The 15,000-nt window shown below is 40.2% G+C and overlaps 1 protein-coding gene across 1 annotated transcript in view; it reads left to right on the top strand.

Moving 5' to 3' along the window:
• The window catches only part of LOC135092113 (adhesive plaque matrix protein-like), a 55,947-nt gene extending 50,411 nt beyond the window's left edge, over positions 1-5,536 (top strand). Inside the window, 4 exon segments of the mRNA XM_063990338.1 lie at positions 1,025-1,141; positions 2,584-2,706; positions 3,525-4,206; positions 4,744-5,536. Coding sequence (XP_063846408.1) covers positions 1,025-1,141; positions 2,584-2,706; positions 3,525-3,779 — 495 coding nt within the window. The 3' untranslated portion in view covers positions 3,780-4,206; positions 4,744-5,536.
• Positions 5,537-15,000: the final 9,464 nt, after the last annotated feature.

Genomic DNA, 15,000 nt, shown 5'->3' with positions numbered 1-15,000 from the left:
TTTACGTGTGCTAAATCTAAGACTGGCTGGACAACACAACCAGGCACCGTCTTTCATTTGGTACAGTTCCCACTCCTTAAACAGTACACTGCCTTAGGATACTTAAGACATAAGTGAAGTATTTAAGAGCAGGAATTCAACTATGTGATTTTGCTTTCATCATCCATAACGTGAGGTGATATAATGAGGAGCATACACGTAAAAAATAAATAAGTACATAAATAAATAAAGAAAACATACATCATTGCGTTTTCTTATGTAGTATGTGAAGAGTAAAAAAAAAACTGTGTTAGGGAGAAAATTACTAAAGAAAGAATTATAATGACAAAACAGGTAAACACATGCAGCCCACAAGACACTGAGGTAGATGTACAGAGGCGAGAAATGTCCTTATTGTGCGCAGCGTCTCCTTTTTATTGTGAAAGAAACTGTAAGATGGGAGGGAAGCACTACTGTTTTGTTCTCTCTCTCTCTCTCTCTCTCTCTCTCTCTCTCTCTCTCTCTCTCTCTCTCTCTCTCTCTCTCTCTCTCTCTCGTAGCGAAGAGAGGTCGGAAAGAAATCAAGAAGAGGGATTCCCAGCTTGAATACTAATGAGAGAGAGAGAGAGAGAGTTTTACGCGTATACCATATGTAATACTAGTGTTATCTTATCCCTTTCCTTCCTTTCTTTTTTTTCTTTTTGTCTTTATCTAATATTATTCTTTCCTAATGGCGCTTGTTTTCGCTTTATCATCCCTTCGTGCTACTTATCTCTCTCTCTCTCTCTCTCTCTCTCTCTCTCTCTCTCTCTCTCTCTCTCTCTCTCTCTCTCTCTCTCTCTCTACCAACACGCTACATTCTTAACCGCTACCGTATTTCGTGGCTTCCTCCTCCTCCTCCTCCTCCTTTCCTGTCTCTCTTCCCTGTAGCTAGTTAGACGTAGTTACCAAACAGCTTTGCAAGGACAAAAAGGTCTGTTGCTGTTTGGCTTTCCTTTGTATTCCTTTGTATTCATCCTCCTGCTCCTCTCTTCTTCACCCACAGTACGTGCCCACCACTCTCTACAAGTACGTCACTGAGAAGCTGTACTACCCGACAACTGTGGTCCAATACGAGTTTGTGACTCAGCCACTCCCGGACCAAGTGGTGTACGAGACGAAGGTAAGAAGCTTTTAAATTTACATTCCTTAGAGAGGCGTAGATTAAGAGGGACAGGATGGAGGTCTTGAAGTGGTGTAGGGATATAACAAGGGTGACGTAAGTAAAATTTTAAGGGTCAGTAATCACGATAGACCAAGGAATAATGGGTTCAAGCTCGAAAAAGTTTGATTTGAAAAAGAAATACGTAGAAATTGGTTCTCAAACAGAGTGGTAGATGCATGGAATGGATTCAGTAATTAGACTGTTAATGCTGAGTCATTAGAGAGGTTTAAATGGAGACTAAACAAATTTATTGATGAGGATGACTGGTAGATATGTTTCATACAGGAACTGCCACATGTAGGCCTACTGGCTTCCTGCAGCTTCTTTTTTTATGTTCTTATGTTCTTAGAAGGGTAAGAGAAAGTGAAGAAAGGGAAAGGAAGGGAAGGTGAAGAGAGGGAAGGGAAAGAAGGTGAAGAGAGGGAAGGGAAGGAAGGTGGAAAAGAGGAAAGGAAATGGAAGGTGAAGAGGGAAGGGAAGGGAAGGTAAAGAGGATGCAAGGGGGAGAAGGTGAAGAGAGGGAAGAGAAGGAAGGTGAAGGGACGGAAGTTACGAGAAAATGAAGGAAGGGATGTTTGTTGTAAAGTCTTCTCAACTTAAATCACTGTTCGAGGTCGTTGTTTTCAATTAGTCTTTTTAGTTACTCCGTAATTAAGTTGTCCATCTCTGCAGAAACTCTCCTTCTCGTGTGGCAAATCTTGAAAACAATGAAACAAAAGTAAAATAATACATCAATGCATTACAGAGTTAGTTGGCTGGACTCTCATATGTTTGTGCCTCGTATCTCGACTGCTTTTGACTGGTTGTAATGGAAGGTTTCAGTTTTTTTTCAAGGTATTTTCAAGACTGTGGTGAAAATTGTTGGGGGTTTCAAGGGTGTCCCATAATTCTGGTGATAGTTGAACGTATTCTAGTGTAGGTTACTGTGGTTTTCAGGGTGTTTACAATCATCGTGATAGTTTAAGGAACTCTGGCAGAAGCTATTAAGGTTTTCAAGGGTGTTTCTATAACTTTAGTGATAGTTTAATAAGGATTCTGCATCATCAGTAGTACAAACATTATGAAAATATGACTAATTTTCTTTACAGCCTTCCTCAATAGCCCTCATGAGAACAAAGAAGCTACCATTACTACTGCTACTACTACTACTACTACTACTACTACTACAATATTCCTCCTATCCCTCTTACTCCTCATCCTAACACAACAACAACAACAACAACAACAACAACTACTACTACTACTACTACTACTACTACTACTACTACAATATTCCTCCTATCCCTCTTACTCCTCATCCTAACACAACAACAACAACAACAACAACAACAACTACTACTACTACTACTACTACTACTACTACTACTACCATTCCTCCTAACACCCTATCGTCTCCACAGGTGGCGTACAACCATGCCACCATCACCGAGGCTCACATCACCACCGTGCAAGACATGATGCCCGGCACACACTACTACCTCAAGACGCACACTGAGTCCCACTACTGCACCTCCACCGTTCAGGTAATGTGGCTACTGACGGAGGCGCTGAAGGTGGTGGTGCTGGTGGTGGTGATGGTGGTGGTGGTGATGTTATTGTTTTTATTTTATTTATTTATCTATCTATTTATTTCTTGATTTGGATATTTATTTGCATGTTTATTAGTATTAAGTTGGTTTTAATTCTGTAATGTTGATTTTGCTCTTATTTTTTGTTATCTTTGTGTGTGTGTGTGTGTGTATGTGTGTGTGTGTGTGTGTGTGTGTGTGTGTGTGTGTGTGTGTGTGTGTGTGTGTGACGGGAGAAGGGGGAAGGGAAGAGATAAGGAAGGGAAGGAAGAGACAGTAACAAGATTGAATATATAGAGAAGAAAGGAAGGAAGGAAGGAAGGAAGGAAGGAAGGAGGAAGGAAAGGGAGAGGCCGTGAAGGGAGAAGAGAAAAGGGAGGAGATAAGGAAGGGAAGAATGGAGGGAGGGAAGAGGGAAGAAAGAGTTATGGAGGGAGTTTAACAGCGGGAGGGAGGAGTTGGTGGTTGACAGCAGAATAGGTGGTGGTGGTGGTGGTGGTGGTGGTGGTGGTGGTGGTAGATTTGCTTTATTTATTTATTTTTATTTTATTTACTTATTTATTTACTGTGTGTGTTTATTCTCTTGTTTAAAGATATGCTGTTTTTTTCAGTTTCTGATGTTGATTTTATTATTATTATTGTTAATTTTGTTAATTTTTATTGTTCTCATCATTAAAAATAAATAAATAAATAAAACACTCACATCATCTCAGATATTCCCGTGACACAGCAACACACCTGTCTAACACCCCTCACTCCACCCCGCGTCACAGGTACCTTACTACGTCACGGTGACGCAGCACGTGTACAAGACGGTGCAGGAACCCCATTACGTCACAGAGACCAAGGTGGAGCAGAACTACGTGACGGTGACGGAGGACGAACCCCACTACGTGACGCAAACCCAGTACGAGACCAAGCACCAGTATATGTATGTGACGGTGACGGAGACCAAACATGGCTACGTCACTGTCACCAACACCAAGACAGAACCCATGTACACTACCGTCTGCAAATATGGATACTAGATAATGACTGCTGCTGCTACTACTGCTGCTGCTACAACTACTACTACTACTACTATTACTACTGCTAGTTACTGCTATTACTACTACTACTATTTTTATTTTATTGTTATTGCTACTTTCACTATTCTCTGCTGGTAGTACTGTTAAGATTTTTGTTCCTTACTATTACTACAACAACTACTACTACTACTACTATTATTGCTACTACCACTACTGCTACTACTACTACTACTACTACTACTACTACAGCAATTACCTGAATACATGTATATATCTACTTGGAACCATCATTATTACTACTACTACTACTACTACTACTACTACTACTACTACTACCTTCTACCACATTTCATACCTTCCACCACCACTACAACCACAACTACTACAATTTTTTGGGTGGTTCTCGTCTCCCTACCAATATATAAAAGTAAGTAATATTTTGTTCCTTTTTTTTCCACATTATTTTACATTAAAAGTATTGAAGTTGTCATTGGTCTACTTGTATTTCTGAAATGAATTTATGTAAGGTAGAAAGTTCATGTTTTTTATAGTTATAATCATGATTGTCACTACTGTTATTTTTTTTTTTTTTTTTTGCATTTTCGTTATTATTATTCAGGACTTTATCACTTATTCTTAAAACCCGTATGTGAAAATATTAGAGTAAAAATCTTGATTCATGCAAAGATCCTCCATATATTCAGTGATCTTTATACTCATATATGCATCACTAATTCTCGGTTCTTTCTTTTTTTCACTTCCTTGCTTTTCTTCTACGTTCTATCTACTGCGTACGTAAACTCTCTCTCTCTCTCTCTCTCTCTCTCTCTCTCTCTCTCTCTCTCTCTCTCTCTCTCTCTCTCTCTCTCTCTCTCATCCTAGTCGCCTTTACTTCACCTATTATTCCTGTGTGTATCATCGCATTTACACATCCATCACTAATTCTCCCTTCTCCTCTTTGCAGATCCCTTCCGGTTACCTACCCATACTTAATCATAAGGTTCTCGTACCCTCGTATAGACTTAGAGATAGATTACCATATATTTTTTACACAAGTGATATCTGACGCGGGGCGGGCACCCTGTGTTGGTAAAGAATAAGTAGCTGTAAGGCCATGACGTGGGCGGGCGGGCAGCGGGCGTGCGCAGGTGAATCCGGGCGGCAATGCTCACCTGTTTATTAATTAACGCCTCTACCTGGAGACTCAACTATGATTTTTTTTTTCTGTGTGTATTACGGAAATTATGTGTGTGTGTGTGTGTGTGTGTGTGTGTGTGTGTACGTATGTGTGTGCTTTGAGTATGTCACATCGTACACACTCGAAGCTATTACTGTTACTATTTTGTTTCGTTATTCTTCTTCTTTCCTTTTTTTTTTTTTTCTCCGTCTTTCCGGTGTATTATATTTTTTCCTACGGTGTATATAGTACTGTTGTATTCCCATACGTGTTTTGATATCAACACTGATGATGGTGTTTATGTATGCAATGTTTTCTCTTTTTTTTTTTTTTACCATTATTACCATTTTCATTATTGATTATTATTTCGTTGATGTAGTGTTTGTATCCCTTCTGTAAATCCTATGAACATGATTATCTCTGTGTTAGGATAAGGTACTCTACTACTACTATTTTTCTACTACTACTCCTACTACTACTACTACTACTACTACTACTACTACTACTACTACTACTACTACTCAACCTTCAATATACATGCCAGTCGCAATATTACCAATAAACATTTTTTTTTTTTACATCTTCGTCTTTGATTTACATTTTCTTAGAAGTAATAGTATTTTCGTCCCTAATACTACTACTGCTACTACTACTAGAACTACTACTAATAATAATAATGACAACAATAACAATACATTAATCCTGAACAAAAGTCAAGCATTTTAACTCAGCCAGCCACCATTCAGCAACCAGTAGGAGGAGCAAGGATGCTTCACTTCACCCCGACTCGCCACAAGCACCCCCCTGGTCCTCGCCCCATCAGCCAGGCCTCCCTCCATCCTCCTGTAGCGCACCGGAGCTCACTCACTCACTCACTCACTCACCCACCTTCTTATGTACACTGACCCTGAGGAAGCTGCAGTCTACGTATGGAAATTATAATTGAAGAGTTAAGCCGTTTGGGGATGCTTTGATCTCACGTATTGACTGTTTTTCAGAGGATGGGGATAAGTCGCTGGTGTTTTATCTTATTTTATTTATTTATTTATTTATGCAAGATGGATACTAGCCTACGGTAGCGAAAGGGGGGGGGGGAAAACGCCCACTTATGGTGCCAGTCCTAAAGAGAAAGCCAGAAGGATTAACGAAAACTGAAGGGTAAGTTTCTTGAAAGATACCAGTGCCTAACAAGATCCTTCAGTCGTCCAGGTGGTGCGCGGTGCTGCCACGGCCCTTATTCTTACATGATTTGTTCTCTCATCGGGATTATTATTAATTCAAGACCACAGAGAGGATTACTATGGATCTGAGGGATGTTTTTTTTCTCCACTGGCATTGTAAAATACAGATTAAACAATCACAAGAAACAGGAACACTTGAAAATCTCGCAAACGTCCATCAGCGCGCGTTATCTTTTACGAGTATCAAGATGAGGCAATGGGACGTCAAGCAACACACTTCTCAACAACACAACGTTAAGGTAGAGTGAACTGCCACTATGAGTCGCACTTTCGATACAACCCACCAAATCATGGCGCATTCACACGAAACGGTTTCTCGAGACTTTATTGCCGAGATTTATTCCCGGCATTTTTCTACTGGAAATTTATAACTGACTATGGTCACATGGAGGACTGCTGCATTCTGTAAATTATCAGGTGAAAAGAAGCAACACAAACATGGATCCGTACTTTGCAGCACTTTTTTTTAATTAATCTGGATTAACTAATTAATGTTAGTAAATTTGTGGTGATGTTAGTAAATTTGCGGATGACACAAAGATAGGTAGATTAATTAGGTCAGAATCGGATGCCATCGCCTTGCAGGCAAATTTAGAAAGAATGAATGAATGGACGGATAGATGGCAAATGCAATTTAATATCAATAAATGCAAAGTACTTAGCGTAGGTAGAGGAAACCCACACAATAGGTACACATTAAACAACCAAACTCTGGTAGGTACAGGGTACGAGAAAGATTTAGGAGTTATAGTTAGCTCTGAACTCCGTCTAGGAAAACAATGCATAGAAGCCAGAAACAGGGCAAATAGGATATTAGGATTCATTTTTAGGAGTGTTAAAAGTAGAAAACCGGAAGTAATATTAAAGTTATACTTGTCGCTGGTCAGACCTCATCTAGACTACGCTGTGCAGTTCTGGTCCCCACATTACAGGAAAGATATAGGTCTATTAGAATCAGTACAGAGGAGAACGACTAAAAGGATACAGGGGATGAGGAGCATTCCTTACGAGGCGAGGTTGAAGCTGTTAAATTTACATTCTTTAGAGAGACGTAGGTTAAGAGGGGACCTGATAGAAGTCTTTAAGTGGTATAAGGTTTATAACAAAGGGGATGTAAGCAAAATTCTTAGGATCAGCAACCAGGGTACAACAAGAAATAACGGGTTCAAGCTTGAAAAATTTAGTTTTAAGAAGGAGATAGGAAAAAATTGGTTCTCAAATAGAGTGGTTGATGAGTGGAACGGACTCAGTAATCATGTTGTTAGTGCTAGGACACTAGAGAGCTTTAAGAGAGGATTAGACAAGTTTATGGATGGGGATAGTAGATGGAAATAGGTAGGTATATTTCATACAGGGACTGCCATATTTCATACAGGGACTGCCACGGGTAAGCCTGGTCGCTTCTTGCAGCTTCCCTTATTTTATGTTCTAATTAATGATATTTGTTAAAAAAAAAAAAAAAAAAAAAAGAAAGAAAGAAATAAGAACTTGGGGGAAGATACAGCATCTTAATTTGGAGTGGCAAGCCACACCCCGGGGGTGCACACACGGTATTTCTAAATCCTAACCTCAACCTCTAATCAAAAAATGATAAGCAAGGTAATATTAAAGGCAAGCTTCATTTAACTCATTATGACAGGTTCGGGGACAGGCACCTCAGAAAGCCTTTCTTTTTTTTAATTATTGTTTTGTTGCCTTTGGCCGGTGCCCCTCCTACATAAAAAAAAAAAAAAGGACTCAGCAGAGGAACACACAGGTAGAGGACTACTGGAGCGATCAGCTGACCACAACTAGCAACTTCCAGTGACCACAACTAGCAGACTCCAGAGAGAAAATAACCGACACTTCTGGCTTCGCACCAGAAGTTTTCTCCCGCTCGGTAGTAGGACCGCGCGGGAGTGTCTAATAAGTGTCTTCACACGAGCGGTTTTTTTTTTTTCCCGCGTGGTTTGTCTACACTAGTTTATCGTTTTGTTCGAGATAGAGGACGTAAAGAAGAAAGTGATCTCTGTGTATATAATTATTAACAGGGTGTTAAAAAGAAGAGACGACGTAAATGGTGTATCCACCCAATAAACAGCTCTAGGCTCCTTCAAGGAACATTCTATACATTATATACTGACCTGAAAGTTGATATGAAGATGACTTGCCATGATGTTCTGTAAAATTTAATTATATTCATAATGTACCTCTGCTTCTACGGTGTATAATAATAATAATAGTAATGACTAAAACTTCTAATTACTTCATGAATTGTTACATAAAATTGTAGCACCCACCCTCTGCCACAGATTAACCTACTCGGGAGAGAGAGAGAAAAAAAAAAAAAAAAAAAAAAAAAAAAAGCCCTTCTGATATGCCCTATAGATACCCACAGTATTTTAACTAAACTGCTTTGCGACGAGGGGATTGATAATACATAGAGCACACGGTCACGTCGTCGCCGAATAACCAAGTGCGTTTGTTACATCACACTTGCTTCTCTCTCATTTAACTTCATCCAAAAACAACCATCACATAGACTTGTGTTTAGACATTCAAAACACCAAATGAAAGATATATTTTTTTGCTATTTATACAATTTTATAATTTATTTTTTGAGTTTGGTCATAATTATATGTAATAATTAAAAAAAAATAAAACTTTAAAAATTTTTAAATAGAAAAAAATAATAGAAAAAAACTAAACTAAAAAGATTATTGTAACAAGTATGCAAATATATTTAAAAACTACAAAATAATAAAATAATTAAATATTACAAAGTATAATTTACATAAGAATAGGCTCAAAAAAGATCTGTGAGTATGTTCCTCACGGTGATGAAAGAAAACGCTGCCTGACATTATAATGTCATGGATGACTTGCCTATAGCACACACACACACACACACACACACACACACACACACACACACACACACACACACACACACACACACACACACACACACACACACACAACATCGGTCACTATGAGCTCTGAGCTCTTTCCGTAGGGGCACGGCTGGTTGAGTGACCAGCAGACGACCGTGGGTGAATCTCACACACACACACACACACACACACACACACACACACACACGACATGCGCCCGTTAATCAGCGAAGACCTCACGTATAGAAAAGACAAAGAGAGAGAAAATAAAATTAAGGCTATAGAGGTTAGAGTAAATATTAGATAGCTGATTGGCAACTCTCTCTCTCTCTCTCTCTCTCTCTCTCTCTCTCTCTCTCTCTCTCTCTCTCAATAATTTTGACTTCCAGCACTGCATACATACCAATAAGTAAACAAATGAATAATGGAAATAAGAGGATCCCAAACTGAATCTGAATTCTGAACGAAATGACATGCTACTTGTGTTTCAAGCATTACTTGGTGGCAGATGATGCAAGTACTTCAAGCAATGAATAATAGTTAACCACAATTGAAAGTATCTCCAATATGAAAGTAAATAAAAATCACAATTAAATGTCTCAGTTCACACATACAGACGACGTGATAAAATAATGACTTATCTGGCTGATCAGTGTTTCAAAGTGACCACATACATTTACACGAGTCACCCATATTGTATCAGTCCTCTTTTATTCAACGCAACATACAAGTGCACCACGAAGCAACACAAACTGAGGCATGACAGCTTCTGTTCCTACGATAACCATCCTGTTTCCTGATGATGGAGAAGTCTAATAGAAGAAAACAGCTAGCTGAGAAACATTTCAAAACTTGTTATCATCATTTTCTAAGTTAACTTGAAGCTCCTGACTTGTAAATAATAAGATAAAAGACTAGGGAATAGTTATGATACTATGCTGATACTATGATACTATGATTCTATGCTGGAGCTGTAAATATATACCACTGCCATTACTGCTTGCTGCTGGATTAACTGCTTATCCTATGTAATCTCTCTCACTCTCTCTCTCTCTCTCTCTGTATACTGAGCGATATGAATCCACTTCTGAAAAAGTAAAGAATCGTGACGTGCTACGCTGGTTATCACAACCTCCTCGTCTCACATCTTCGTTGACATTGCACAATAAGAATAAAAATAAAAATAAAATAAATGGTCTCGCAACACGCTCGCGGAGGGATGCTGCATCTCCATCCTTGTTTGCCTTGCGCCCCCGCCCTCTGCTACCCAACGCCCCATCCCTCCTCTGCTACCCTCCGGTCTCCGCCACCAATATAATTTTGTTGGGAGGGCGTGAGCGGGACACATCACTGCAATGCCCATAAGGTGAATGACACAATCAGTCAGCCTCTTACCTCCCGTGTTTTCGTCTTGCTGTCTTCCCAGCCGCCAGCCTCGTGCTCAGCTGCCTCAACCCGCCACAACACGCTGCACACTGAACAGCACGTCACTGCCCCGCCTGAGTGTAAACAGCCGCAATGTCCTGTCTTCACTCAGGGACAAGTCATAGTCTTCGCACAAAAAAAAATAAATAAACAGTGAGAAATATATCTTATAGCATGATGAATATTACATGTAATATTCCTATAGTAAAATATATAATCTTATACGTATAAATCGTCATATAATTATTATTTTTTTTCAGGGCAACCAATATTTCCGGAACATGTATGACAAATCATCCCTTTTACTGGAATTTTTAGACAGATTCAATGTTTTTGCATATCTCGTAGAGAAAAGCTTAAAAAGCAGAAAGGTATAGGCACTTACATGACTTAGCTGCGCTCATATCGCTCAGCCTGTTTTTTTTATTTTTATGTTAGGAGTGTTAAAAGTAGAAGGCCGGAAGTAATATTAAAGTTATACTTGTCGCTGGTCAGACATCATCTAGACTGCGCAGTGCAGTTCTGGTCCCCACATCACAGGAAAGATATAGGTCTATTAGAATCAGTACAGAGGAGAATGACTAAAAGGATACAGGGGATGAGGAGTATTCCTTACGAGGCGAGGTTGAAGCTGTTAAATTTACATTCTCTAGAGAGACGTAGGTTAAGAGGGGACCTGATAGAAGTCTTTAAGTGGTATAATGGTTATAACAAGGAAGATGTAAGCAAAATTCTTAGGATCAGCAACCAGGGTAGAACAAGAAATAACGGGTTCAAGCTTGAAAAATTTAGGTTTAGGAAGGAGATAGGAAAAAATTGGTTCTCAAATAGAGTGGTAGATGAGTGGAACGGGCTCAGTGGTCATGTAGTTAGTGCTAGGACACTAGAGAGCTTTAAGAGAAGATTGGACAAGTTTATGGATGAGGATAACAGATGGAAATAGGTAAGTGTGTTTCATACAGGGACTGCCACGTGTAAGCCTGGTCGCTTCTTGCAGCTTCCCTTATTTCTTATGTTCTTATGTTCTTATGTCAAGGGTAACAAAATTATAATAAAAAAGACCGAATGAGGTACCGGTCCCCGAACAGAGTCAAAAGCGGTCGTCAAAAATGAAAGGATAAGTGCCTTGAAACCTCCCTCTTGAAAGAGTTCAAGTCATAGGAAGTAGGAAATACAGAAGCAAGCAGGGAGTTCCAGAGTTTACCAGAGAAAGGGATGAATAATTGAGAATACTGATAAACTATTGCATTAGAGAGGTGGACAAAATAGGGATGAGAGGAAGAAGAAAATCTTGTGCAGCGAGGCCGTGGAAGGAGGGGAGGCATGCAGTTAGCAAGATCAGAAGAGCAGTCAGCATGAAAATAGCGGTAGAAAATAATAAGAGACGCAACACTGCGGCGACGAGAAAGAGGCTGAAGACAGTCAGTGGCGGGTGACATCCCTCGCCCCGGGACTCAGGGCCACTGTGACATCAGGTTTTTCACAGTTTACCTTCCCCAATTTTCCCCATAGACCAACCTGAAGGAAGGACGAACAGCTGGGAGACCTGTGAGCCGGCCGACTGCCACAGCCTGGATTCAAGCCGAGGCCCGCAGATAGCTACGTTGCCACTAGCCAGGCTCGCTAGCTGCTGCAGCACGGAAAGATCTCGTAAAATTGTACTGAAGTGACAAATGACGATAAAATCAGTATTGTCATCAATATCTTACTGTTTCCCTCATCGTGTAGGTTGGTGTGCCTGATGGTGGTGCTGCTGCTGCTAACTGATCATTCCATTGTAAACATGTGCACTGGATTGAGCGCACTGATGATCTTTGTGTCTTATTCACCACGGAAAGGGATTTCAGACCCAGAGAAAAGGACGTCCGCAGGACGTCCTTTTCTCTGGTGCGTGGTGTGTGCTGGTGAGAGGCTGTTTGTGTGCATGTTAAGAGGTACCGTGGATTATCTTTTTTTTTTTCTTTCGTTCTTCCTTTCTTTTGCTAGTTTTGTCATTAAGCGTATTGATCAACATCGAAGATGATGATGTCGCTTTGTTGTCTGACATGCACCGGGACAGGACTAAAGCAAGTGAACCATAGTGGTGAGTGAAAAGTGGAGCAGCAACGCATAGGGACTGCCACGTGTAAGCCTGGTCGCTTCTTGCAGCTTCCCTTATTTCTTATGTTCTTATGTTCTTATGTGTGAGCCCAGCTCCCGTGTTGGCGAATGTGGATGGCGAACGCGCGGCGACTCCGCTGAGACTCGTTCGCAGCGGAGTCGTAGCGGAGTCGCAGCGCATTCTTGCATTTCTTGCCTTTCGTCATCTATTCAACACCAGGTCAATTTCAATCCCCTCCAGCTGAAGGTCCAACACAGGCAGTATAAACTCTAATTCAGCGCGCCGTGGAAGCATCCTGATGGCGCGCACACAAAGAGGGCTTACACAAATAAAAAAAAGGTTATAAGTGTCTACTCTATATATCCTCCATCGATGAGTCGCACTACAATAGAAGCGCATTCACAACAGAGTGGCAGCGCGGTCGCGGCGTGTTCTCCATAGTCGCAGCGGATTAGCGTTGTTGTAGCAACACAGTAGCAATGTGTTTGTGGCGCGTTCGCAAAACATGAGAGTCGCAACACATTCGCTGCAGAATCAAGAAGTTCAAGTTCAAGAAGTCGCCATCAAAATTCGCCAATGTGGGAGTGGGGCTTGAGAATCCTCTTGATTGTAAAAAATATCACTGTGAACTTAATTCACTCATCTGATGGCTTAAAAAATGGCTTTTGGATTACCTGTTATTGACAAACTTTTTTAATGACTTCTTCGCCTTGCTCGTGGTTTTGTATTTGAAACTGAACACTACAATAAGAATCAAACTCGAATGAACTCTTGCGTACGAGATGCGTCACAATCAGTGTTCCGTGTTGGGCCGAAAGGATTATCCAGAGTTGGAGAAATGTCTTGAAACTTCCCTTCTCAAAAAATTCAAGTCATAGGAAGGGGAGTGCAGGAGTCTACCACTAATAGGGATGAAACTGGTTAACTCTTGCATTAGAGGGGTGGACACAATAGGAGTGAGAAAAGAAGAAAGTTTTGTGCAGCGAGGCCGCGGGAAGGCATGTAGTGAGTAAGATCAAAAGAATAGTTAGCATGAAAATAGCGGCAGAAGATAGCAAGAGATGCAACATTGCTGCGAAGAGAGAGAGAGAGAGAGAGAGAGAGAGAGAGAGAGAGAGAGAGAGAGAGAGAGAGAGGCTGAAGGCAATCAGATAGAGGAGAGGAGTTCTTTTTTTTTCACCAGAATCAACTTTTTTTTATTTAAGAAGAAAAGAGATTACAGAAAAAAAAAAACCAGTGGAATGAATGAGAAGAGAAAGAGGAAAGAAGAAAAGCAATATGAGGATAAGGAAAAAATCACTTTTCTTAGAAGAGGATTATAAGAAAGAAGAGAAAGAGAAGGAAGGAGAGGATAAGGAAGAAGAAAATAAAATAAAGAAAACAAAAATAGAAAAGGGAGAAAGAGGAAGATGGAAAGGAAAGCAAGAAAAATAGAGCATCATTTTTTTATGAAGGGGAGGAAGAGGAAAAGAGGAAGAGAAGGCGGACATATAGAAGAGCCAGAAGAGGAAAGAGAAGCACAACGCTCCTGTTACTAGGAAGAGGAAAGGAGGAGAGGAGGAAGAGGAGGAGGAGGAGGAGGAGAAGAAGGAGGAGGAGGAGGAGGAGGAGGAGGAGGAGGAGGAGGAGGAGAAGTAGGGTAGGAAAATTAATAGGTTATTGATACAAGAGAAGACCGAGAAGATGAATGGATGAAGGGGGGATGAAAAATGAAGGTGAAAGAAATAATGAAAAAATAATGACCCTTTTCTTCCTTGCTTCCTTCCTTCCTTTCTTTCTTCCTTCTTCCTTCCTTCCTCCTTCCTTCCAGACTGACCGACCATAATAATAATAATAATATAACAATGATAATAATAATAATAATAATAATAATAATAATAATAATAATAATAATAATAATAATAATAGGAAATGGTTCTTTAGTGGAATTCTAGACCCACTGGCTATTTTGGGACAGAGGACAGGTAGTTAAGGTAATTAGCGGCGTTACCTGATGTTAATTAGACAAGGTGATTAGTTTTCGTGCGTCACGCCTACCTCTTCTGTTGTTGTTGTTGTTGTTGTTGTTGTTGTTGTTGTTGTGATTGTTGTTGTTGTTGTTTTATATGATTGTTGTTCTTGTAGCAATAGTAGTTGTTGTTGTTTTAGTACTTGTAGCAATAGTAGTAGTAGTAGTAGTACTGGTAGTAGTAGTAGTAGTAGTGGTAGTAGTAGTAGTATTTGTTGTAGTTGTTGTTGTTGTTATTTTTTTCTTCTTAGTTTTATTCTTCCTGGAGGAGGTAATCAATCTTTCCATTCACTAACCCCGTTTTCTCTCTCCTCACCTCCACCTCCCTCCTCCTTCTCCTCTTTCTCACTCTCTTCTTCCTTCTTCTCTTCTTTCTCCTTCCCCTCCTGTGCAATG

This window comes from Scylla paramamosain, chromosome 39 (genome assembly GCF_035594125.1).
Source record: "Scylla paramamosain isolate STU-SP2022 chromosome 39, ASM3559412v1, whole genome shotgun sequence".
In the NCBI taxonomy this organism is placed as follows: Eukaryota; Metazoa; Arthropoda; class Malacostraca; order Decapoda; family Portunidae; genus Scylla; species Scylla paramamosain.
The sequence above is the reverse complement of the archived record's forward strand: the minus strand, read 5'-3'. Positions and strand labels throughout refer to the sequence as shown.